Source organism: Pseudonaja textilis, chromosome 14 (genome assembly GCF_049901715.1).
Source record: "Pseudonaja textilis isolate UNSWEBS1 chromosome 14, rPseTex1.2, whole genome shotgun sequence".
Lineage (NCBI taxonomy): Eukaryota > Metazoa > Chordata > Lepidosauria > Squamata > Elapidae > Pseudonaja > Pseudonaja textilis.
In genome coordinates, this window is record NC_142003.1 from 5,690,001 (window position 1) to 5,700,176 (window position 10,176).

Consider the following 10,176-nt stretch of genomic DNA (forward strand, 5'->3'; position numbering starts at 1 on the left):
AGTTCGGAGAAGTGGCAAATCGTGCCCCTGGCTGGCCCTGCCCCCCCTCCGCCCGCCCATCCCCTCCGCGCCCAGTCAGTCCTTATTGTGCATGCGCAACATCGTACTCATGCCCGATGTCGCTGTGTTCTACCTTACCCAGTCGCTCCTTAAGTTATGTCTTTTTTTCCCCCCTCCCGACGATCAGCTGTGCCGGGATCCCCCTCGCTGTCTTACTGCTTCACCCAGGAGGCTTCCTTGAAGCCCAGGAAGGCAAAAAATGGAGGGGGGGGGGCGCAGCACCCATTTCCGCGTCCATATTGTGCCTTCCTGGGCCCCAGGGAAGCTTCCCGGGAGCAAAAACACCCCCCCAGGAGGCTTCTCTGAGGCCCGGAAGGCCCCAAAACAGAGCATGGGGGGTGCTGCGGGGCCCCACCTGGCTCCGTTTTTTTTCTTCCTGAGAGCAAAAATGCCCCCCGTGAGGCTTTCTTCAGGCCCAGAAGGTCCCAAAATTGGGGGGTTTACTGCAAAAAAACCAGCCACACCCACCCAGTCACATGGCCATGTCCACCTAGCCACACTCACAGAACCGGTTGTTAAAAAATTTGAATCCCACCCCTGCTTTAAAACCCCTCTTCCTCCAAACCTTAAAACCTGGCTTAAACTCTAAGTATCTCCCCTCAGGTCTTGATGCTGATAATCTGTCTGATATTTGCTTTGGTGATGTTGGGAAGGATTTGTCGGCAGGCTCTCTGCCTTTCCCAAAATTAACCGTTGCATTATAGTCCACTGCCCAGATTGAGGTAAAAGGATTGAGTGGCTTAGAAGCTGAACGAACAAACAAACATTGGGCAGAACAGAGCCTACGGTTACAACGCATTGCATGCAGGCATAGGAAACCGCTGGGGGGGGGGAAAAATCGATCGTAGCCTCGGTGGTCTATCTGTAAAATGGGCAGATCGGATAATCTGGGACCCTTCCTTCCAGGGACACCAAGGTCAAAGGTTGGCAAACGGAACGAAAGCAGTTACCCGCCACCAAGGAGCCCTTTTCCCCCCTCCCCAATTGCTCAAGGATGTCTTACTTCATGTCTGGTGATTAGGGGTGTGATTTCCACGAGGGGGAGCAACAGATTTTGTACTTTTTCCACGATGGCAGCTGTGGAAGAGAAAATACAGCTTCTGCAGTTACAGGTTTAACAGGAAGCCAAACGTGTATCCAGCCTCCATCTTAGAAACCTCTCTCACATCTCGGTCTTACGTACTGTGGGGGTGGGGGGACCCTATTTTCTAAGAAAAATAATAATAAAGGACCAACTTGAAAATCTGAAAGAGGTTCATCAGGGTGAAGAACTGGCTGCGGTTTTTGGGGTGCATAGCACTTCAAACCCAGTAAGAAACCAGCATCAAGCCAATTATTGGAGACTGTTTACCTGTTAGATGAACCAGAAGAACAGGAATATGGACCCATGGTTTCTGGTAGCCCAGTCTTTCAAACTGAAAATAAAGGGGAAGATGATTGACAAGGACAATTCTTTACTCCAGGGGTTTCCAAACTTGGTAACTAAGACTTGTAGACTTCAATTCCCAGAATTCCCTAGCTGGCTGGGGAATTAAGGGAGATGAAGTCCACAAGTCTTAAAGCTAGCAAGAACGGACACCCCTGGTCTAAAGGTGCAAGATCTGGCAGGGGAATTCTGGGAGATGAAGTCCACAAGCCTTAAAGTTGCCAACAGAGTCAACGGAGCCAAAATGTAGAAGAAGACAAATGCACAATGAAGGAATACCAGCTGGTCAAGGAGGTCCAAGGATTGACTTTTAGGGCCCTCACCTGTCTTTCTCCATCATCTGGGGCAGCAATTAAACCATTTACAGACGTCAATTTACAGATCTTGGACTCACCAAGGGTGAGAGCCATTCAAACAGGTTGACCTCTTCCCCGTCGTTGATAAAGTACGCCTGGCCACCCTAGGAAGGACATCAGGGAGGGAGGTGACTTTGAAATCCCAGCGATGCTTCCACACAGTTACAAACATAGAAATATTTTTAAAATCTCTTTTACTGTTTTAATGCTTTTGACTGTTTATTGCTTTAAAAAAATTTTAAATTTTAATTGTAATGTAAGTTTTGAATTGTGAGCTGTGCAAGAGTTGTTTGCTGAGATGGGTAACTATAGAAATCAGATAGATAGATAGATAGATAGATAGATAGATAGATAGATAGATAGATGATAGAGAGATGGACGAATGGAGAGAGAGAGAGATAGACATGATAGATGATAGATAAATGATAATGAGAGATAGATAGATAAATGATGTAGATAGACAGATAGACAGACATAGAAAGATGGATAGATGGATGGATGATATATGATAGAGATATGATAGATGATAGATAAATTATAATTAGATAGATTAGATAGATTAGATCGATAGATGATAGAGATAGAGATACAGATAGATGGACGGATGGATGGATGATAGATAGAGACATGACCTAGATGATAAATAAATGATAATGAGAGATAGATAGATGATTGATAGATAGATAGATAGATAGATAGATAGATAGACAGATAGATAGATAGATAGATAGAGTGAGTGAGTGAGTGAGTGAGTGAGTGAGTGAGAGAGAGATATGGATGAATGGATAGCTGAATAGACAGACAGGAGACAGAGGGGTGGATAGACCCCTCTGATGATGAATAGATGATGAGAGAGAGAAATTCAATAAATAAAAAAATTTAACCTTTTGTTCCAAAGCACCTGTTTTCACCTCTTAAGTAGTAAATTGGAGATTCCCCTCCCCCTTTCAACCTTGTATAAGTAGTCCTCCACTTACAGCCATTCACTGAGTGACCATTTGAAGTTACAACAGCAGTGAAAAACGAATGAGCGATTCTCACAGGTTGCAGCATCCCCAGGGTCACCTGATCAACATTCAGATGCTTGGCAACTGGCATGTACTTATGACAGTTGCACTATTCCAGGGTCTCATGATCCCCAATTATGACTTTGCCAAGCCAAGTCAACGGGAGAAGCCAGATTCACTTAACGACTGCAGTGATTGGCTTTGAAACTGCGGCAAAAAAAAAAAAGGTCATGAAATGGGGCCAATCGCTCCCTCGACGACTGCCTTGCTTAGCAACAGGAATGTCGGGTTCCATTGGGGTTGTAAGTCGAGGACAACCTGTATGTTAAAATCTCACCTCGGATAAAAAAGGGGAAAAAAAGAGGCCAGCGAGGCATAAAATTTACGTGTGAAGTCCGGGTAGCTCTGGGAGTCTGGGAAATGGAAAACTCACCGCGATATAGTCCGTTTCGGGAGTGAGGGCCTTGGCAGCAAGGATGTGGGCCTGGACCAGATTTTTCACGTGCACCCAGTTCGTCAGGATGCCCGGATTGCCCAAACAGACGTTAAAAAAACCCCTTTCCCAGTTGAGCTGTGGGCAAAACAGGAAAATCACAAAGGCACAGCTAAATGAGAAGGTATGGATGCTTCAAAAAGAAGCAACGCAGGAAAAGAAGAGCTATCTGAATTTTTTTCTCCTTCCCTTCTTTTCTTTCTCTCTCTCCCTCCCTCCCTCCCTCCTTCCATCCTTCCTTTTTCCTTCCTTCCTTCCTTCCTTCCTCTTTCTTTCTTCTTTCCTTTCCCTCCCTCATTCTTTCCTCCCTCCCTCCCTTTCCTCCCTCCCTCCCTCTTTCTTTCTTTCCTCCCTCCCTCCCCTCCCTCTTTCCTTCCTTCCTTCCTTCCTTTCTTTCTTTCTTTCTTTCTTTCTTTCTTTCTTTCTTTCTTTCTTTCTTTCTTTCTTTCTTTCTTTCTTTCTTTCTTTCCTTTCTTCTTTCCTTTCCTCTTTCTTTCCTCCCTTTCATTCTTTCCTCCCTCATTCTTTCTTCCTTTCCTCCCTCTTTCTTTCCTTCCTTACTTTCCTCCCTCCCTCCCTTTCTTTCTTTTCTTCTTTCCTTTCCTTCCCTCTTTCCTTCCTTCCTTTCTTTCCTCCCTCTTTCTTTCTTTCTTCTTTCCTTTCCTCTTTTCCTCTTTCCTCCCTTCCTTACTTTCCTCCCTCGCTCCCTTCTTCTTTCTTCCTTTCCTCCCTCTTTCTTTCCTTCCTTACTTTCCTCCCTTTCTTTCTTTCTTTTCTTCTTTCCTTTCCTTCCCTCTTTCCTTCCTTCCTTTCTTTCCTCCCTCTTTCTTTCTCTTTCTCTTTTTCTTTTTTTTCTTTTTCTTTCTAACAGAACACCACAACATTTAGAGCACTGTTTCCCAAACTGGGCGACATTAAGACCTGTGGACTTCAACTCCCAGAATTCCCCAGTCAGCAATGGCTGGGGAATTCTGGGATTTGAAGTCCACAGGTCTTACAGTTGCCAAGTTTGGAAAACTGATTTAAAGTAATCCTGGAAGGGAGATGTTTATATAATTGTTCTTAGGCGATGAAAAACACTGAGTGGATTGTTTCACTTTTTCTCCCTTGTTTGATTTAAAACTCAGAGCTTGAGAAACAAAAATGTAACGCTTGTATTAATGGGTTCATCTTGGCTGGAGATCTTATTTCTGGGTTTATTCTTCAGCCTTGGATAATTATATGCAACACATTTTTAAAAGACCTTGTTAACTTTCCCTGCAAAGGTGCTTCTGTGACCCCACCCCACACACCTCTTCATCAGAGATTCCCTGGGATGCCCATCAAAATACGTACGGCCAACCGAGACAAATGCTGCAGGTCTTCCGGTCCATAAATTCCAGGAGGGCGGATTGCACACGTGTATAACTTTCCTCCTCCTATGAAGTAAAGCAATCCAGAATGAATCTTTGAAATGACAACTTTTAGTCCTTTGGGTGCAATTCTTAGATGGTTTAATGGTACGTGGGAATGAATTCAGGAGACGGGAGGAAAACCATAGACTAGGCAATCAATCTATCTATCTATCTATCTATCTATCTATCTATCTATCTATCTATCTATCTATCTTTCTATCTATCTATCTATCTATCTATCTATCTATCTATCTATCTATCTATCTATCTATCTATCTATCTATCATCTTTCTATCATCTTTCTATCTATCTATCTATCTATCTATCTATCTATTTCTATCATCTATCTATTTATCTATCTATCTATCATCTATCTATCATCTTTCTATCATCTATCTGTTTATCTATCTATCTATCTATCTATCTATCCATCCATCTATCTATCTATGCAAAATACCCCTCACGCATCATCACAAAATCTCCAGAACTGTAAAGCATATAAACTTAAAATTTGGCACCTATGTTCCTCTTGGCTTCTAGGTCCTCACTAAGAAAGGATTTTCTGAAATGACGGTCAGAGCATTTGTATTTCCTATATTATTATTATTATTATTATTATTATTATTATTATTATTATTATTATTATTATTATTCTCTGATGCTAAGGAGTTCTACTCCCCCTCCCCACCTGAAAAGAAATCTCTTCCAAATGCAAAAGACAAGCAGAGGAGAGGAGTGTCAGGTTCAGTTTTAATTTCACAGCAGCAACCAGCTTTAGTCCAGAACAGTTGAGCTAAGCCACGCCCAGGCTCCTTGCTGTCTTCTTCTTGCTCACGCAGCAAATAATGCTTCCGTTTCCAAACAGCCCTCAACTCTCTTATCCACTGACAGGACACTATGAATACCAATGGATGCTGGTAGGCAGAGGCAGAATTTTCCCCCTTATTTTACTCCCCCCAAAACTAAGCCCAACTACATAGTTTCACAGCGAGGTACGGGTATCGAGCTAGTATCCGAGAAGAGGCAGCTGAGCCCTCCGAAGGAAAGGGACATGGCAAACATCCCAAAAGAAACCCTCCCTAGTTTCTTGAACTGTAAAAAGGTGGCAGGGAAAGAGATGAAGGGCAGAACTTGCAGAGAAGCACCTGGCAGGAAGGATCCATTCGCCGCCAAGACCATTTGTTCTGCGATTGCTTTCGTCCGGGAATATTCATTAACTTGCTAAAAGAGAGAGAGAGAGAGAGAGAAAGAGAAAGAAAAAGAGGGATATTCAAAAGCCAAAAAAAATAAAAAATAAACCTTGGCTTCAGAATTGTGATTGGCCCAGTGGTGGGATTCAAAAAATTTTTTTACTACCGGTTCTGTGGGCGTGGACAGGGGATGTGGCCGGGGGGCGTGGCCATGTGACTAGGTGGGCGTGGCTGTTTTTTTTCCCTTTTTGCTTCTTGCAGCATGCACGCGCGCGCACACACACACACACACACACACACACACACAAATGAGGGCAAGTGAGCTTCAGGTAGGTGGGGCAAGCGAGTGGTGACTGGGCGACCAGGTTGGGGGGCGTGGCCAGCCAGAAGTTACTACCGGTTTGGCGACAGATACCAAATCCTTGCTACCGGTTCGTGTGAACTGGTGCGAACCGGCTGAATTGCACACTCCAAAATGTTTCAAGGACCTGGAGTTCGGGAAAACCTGGCACACTCGTGCAAAATTTTTCAACCGGGGGCAGAAATCAGCTGCTTAGTTCCTTCCTTCAGTGCTAAAAAGTACAGGCAGTCCTTGACTTACGACCATCTGCTCGGAGGTACGACAGGACTAAAAAGAAGGGACTTAACCACCAGTCCTTGCACTTACGACTGTGGTCACCTGATCAGGATTCGGGTGCTTGACAACTGGCATGTATTTAGGATCGTTGGGGTCGTGGGATTTCCCCATTTGCAGCCTTCCTACCTGGCTTCCAACAAGCAGTGTCAATGGGGAAGGCCGGGCTCACTTAACGACCGCTTGATTCATTTAATGACGTGACAAAAAAAAGGCCCCCAAATCGGGTGTGACTTAATGACCGCCTCTCTTCGCCCCTGAGGTTCCAGTCCTGATTGTGGTTGTAAGCTGAGGCCTACCTAGAATTTATTTCAGCTGGACGTCGTACCTGCTCTAAAGGAACATAGGATACGGTCGCTTCATCGCCGTCCACGATCGTTTGTCCGGCAAAGACTACGTCGACTGTACTGGTGTAGATCAACCTGGGGATCCTTTGCCTCTTGCAAACTGGGGGAGATAAAGAAAGGGGCAAGGTTGGGGGTTCAAATCACACCAGGCGGGGGGGGAGTCACCTACCATCATCACAACCACACACAAAACACCACTTAACACACCTTCAAGGACGATTCCGGTCCCTCCAATGTTGACCGACCGAATGCGCTTCTTGTGCAGCTAGGAGAAGAGGAAGAACACGTCACAACAACACAGAAAAGGAGTTGCTCTATTCCGGTGTTTCTTAACCTCCGCCCCTTTAAGACAGATGGACTTCAACTCCCAGAATTCCCTGGGCAAGGGAATTCTGGGAGTTGAAGCGGACGCATCTTAAAGAGACTGACGTTGAAAAGCACTGCTCTATCCCCTTATATATTTCCCCGAGCAGTTACGGCAGAAGGTCCTGGAAATACTTTCGAAATGTTGCATTTCTTTTTCGTTGGCGGGTCAGATGTCCAGAGTTATTTGCTGACCTTGACTCCAAGGTCAGTCCCCGCTGTTAGAATTGCATACCTAATGCCCTTTCCTCCTTCTATTTTCCCAAGAAAAACAGCCCTGTGAGGTGGATTAGACTTGCGAGAGCATGATTGGCCCAAAGTCATCCACTTTGCTTTCATGCCTATGGCAGAACTAGAACTCACCCTCTCCTGGTGATTGGACCAAAATCAACTAGCTGACTTTCATGGTCAAGGTGGGACTATAATTCACTGCCTCCTGGTGATTGGCCCAAAGTTACTCAGCTGGTTTTTGTGCCTAAAGCAGGACTAGAACTCACCGTCTCCTGGTTTCAGAATAAACTTCTCATCTTCAAGAGAGCCTGCATCGTTTGCAAAACTCCGGAGCTACCGAAGGAAGGAAAATCAAACTGGACTCACTTGTTCTATGCCGGTCATCCCGTACGAGGCTGTGTGGATGAGACAATCCACACCTTCGCAGGCTGAATACAAGTCACTAAAGTTTCTCACGTCCGACTGTAAGGCAGGAGAAAACTTGTATGTGTGTCTCATTGGAGGAAAAGTCTCCATATTTTCCACCCCCCCAGGTGACTCCAACTATAACTCCCAGAACCGTCTTTTTCAAATTGGCCGGGGAATTCAAAGTGCTCCCTGGTTTGGGGGCCAATTTATTTGAAGGATGGTCTTTTCTCAGTTTATATCTATCCAACCCACCAGAGCAAAGAAGTACGGATTGTCCCCTATCTTAAGGAGCCCCGTGTGGTGGGACCCAGAAGAAGGGCCTTCCTTCTCTGTGGTGATGTCCTCCCTGTGGAATATCCTTCCCACAGAGAAAAAAAATGGCTTCCATTTTGATCCTCTTTTGAAAGATCTGAAGAATTGGTTTGGCCAAGCAGCCTGGGGACGTCAAGAGAGCGACAGAGCCCATCAAGTGGATGGTTTGATTGTTGTCGCCAGTGTATGTGGGGGGAGGGAGGGAGAGAGGGAGGGAGAGAAAGAGGGAGGAAGAGAGGGAGAGAGAGAAAAGGAGAGAGGGAGGGAGAGAGGGGGCAGAGAGAGAGGGAGAAAGAGAGGGAGAGAGAAAAAGAGGGAGGGAGAGAGAGAGGGAGGAAGAGAAAGAGAGAGGAGAGGGAAAGGGAGGGAGGGAGAGAGAGAAAGAGGGAGGGAGAGAGGGAGAGGGAGAGACAGAGGGAGGGAGAGAAAGAGAAAGAGAGAGGGGGAGGAAGAGAAAGAGAGAGAGAGAGGGAAAGAGGGAGGGAGGGAGGGAGAGAAAGAGAGGGGGAGAGGGAGGGAGAGAGAGGAAGGGAGAGAAGGAGGGAGGGACAGAGAGGGAGGGAGAAAGAGAGGGAGAGAGAAAAAGAGGGAGGGAGAGAGGGAGGAAGAGAAAGAGGGAGAGGGAGAGAGGGAGGGAGAGAAAGAGAGACAGAGAGAGATTCCTTGACTTACAACAATTGATTTAGCAACCAAAGTTCTAAGTGCGAATCCAGGTCATACCTCCCTTCTCCCCACCCCCCAGGCCATCCTAACTTTGAACCGTTGTTAAACCGACTGTTGTAAGTCGAGGATTACCTGCAAGGGATTACCACCCAGATATCTTTGCTTTGGTGGGTTTTCCCTCCCCGTCCCAGGGGCAGAAAGGAGACCCACCCTGATCAGTATGATTCCCTTTGGAAGGTCCCAGATGGGCGGATTAAAATCGTACAAAATGACTTTGGTTCCCGATTTAGCCAGAGCGCAGCCGAGCGTAAAGCCCAGGTAACTGGCGCCTCCGGTTATGACCGCCTTGTCGCTGACTTTCTTGGGTGGCAGCGTCAGGATTACGGGAGCGTTTTCGACCAATTTGGCATCCTCCTTGTTGCACTTGTAGAACCGGCTGGGTTTCTGGCTTTCTCTAGGTTTCTCCGTTCCAGGCTGGGAAGATGACGGAGGAGCCCCCAAATCTTCATCCAGAGGAACAAAGGGACACCTGCTCCTCACCTGCTTCAGGTGTAAGAAGAGGAATCGGATGTCATTTTATCATGAAAGGAGAAGGTGTGTAACTCAGGTTGAAAGGAGGGGTCCGGGGCGCTCTCTGGGGAGGGGAAAGGAGGGAATGGGAGGAAGAGAGGAGGAGAGGGAAAGAGGGGAGGGAGAAAGGGAAGGAGAAGGAGAAAGAGGGGGAGAGAGAGAGAGAATGAGAGAGGAAGGGAGAGGGAGGAAGGGATAGGGAAAGGGGAGGATAGAGAAAGGGGAGGGAAGGGAGAGATGAATGTGGAAAAGAAGAGAGAGGGAAGGAGAGGGAGCGAGGAAAGGGAGCGAGGGGAAGAGAGAGGGGAAGTGAGAGAAAGAGGAAAGTGAAGTGAGGGAGAGAAGGGTAGGAAGAGGGGAAGGAGAGAAGGAGGGAGAGAAAAGGTGGGAGAGGGGGTAAGAAGGGAGGATAGAGAAAGGGGAGGGAAGGGAGAGGGGAAGGGAGTGAGAGGAAGAGAGAGGGGGAGGAGGGAGAGGAAGAGGAAGGGGAAGGGAGGGAGAGACGGGTAGGAAAAGGGGAAGGAGAGAAGGAGGGAGATAGAAAGAGGAGGAGAGGGAGTGAAAGGGAGGGAGAGAGAGAGAGGGACGGGGAGGGGGAAAGGGGGAGGAGAGGGAAGAAAGAGAGGGAGAGGGAAAAGGAGAGAAGGAAAGGGGGAGGGAGGAAGAAAAAAACCCCGATTTCTCCCTTTAACGAACGAACCGTCCGCGGGGGAAACTCTGAC

At 46.7% G+C, this 10,176-nt stretch overlaps 1 protein-coding gene across 1 annotated transcript in view; it reads right to left on the reverse strand.

The window, feature by feature from the left end:
* The window catches only part of SDR42E2 (short chain dehydrogenase/reductase family 42E, member 2), a gene marked incomplete at its 5' end in the record, with an annotated part of 10,332 nt that extends 872 nt beyond the window's left edge, over window positions 1-9,460 (reverse strand). Inside the window, 10 exons of the mRNA XM_026704597.2 lie at window positions 1,064-1,137; window positions 1,412-1,475; window positions 1,881-1,946; window positions 3,283-3,420; window positions 4,678-4,760; window positions 5,882-5,957; window positions 6,889-7,007; window positions 7,115-7,172; window positions 7,868-7,963; window positions 9,095-9,460. Of these exons, the coding sequence (XP_026560382.2) occupies window positions 1,064-1,137; window positions 1,412-1,475; window positions 1,881-1,946; window positions 3,283-3,420; window positions 4,678-4,760; window positions 5,882-5,957; window positions 6,889-7,007; window positions 7,115-7,172; window positions 7,868-7,963; window positions 9,095-9,460 (1,140 nt within the window). The remainder of the gene's footprint in view (window positions 1-1,063; window positions 1,138-1,411; window positions 1,476-1,880; window positions 1,947-3,282; window positions 3,421-4,677; window positions 4,761-5,881; window positions 5,958-6,888; window positions 7,008-7,114; window positions 7,173-7,867; window positions 7,964-9,094) is intronic.
* Window positions 9,461-10,176: the final 716 nt, after the last annotated feature.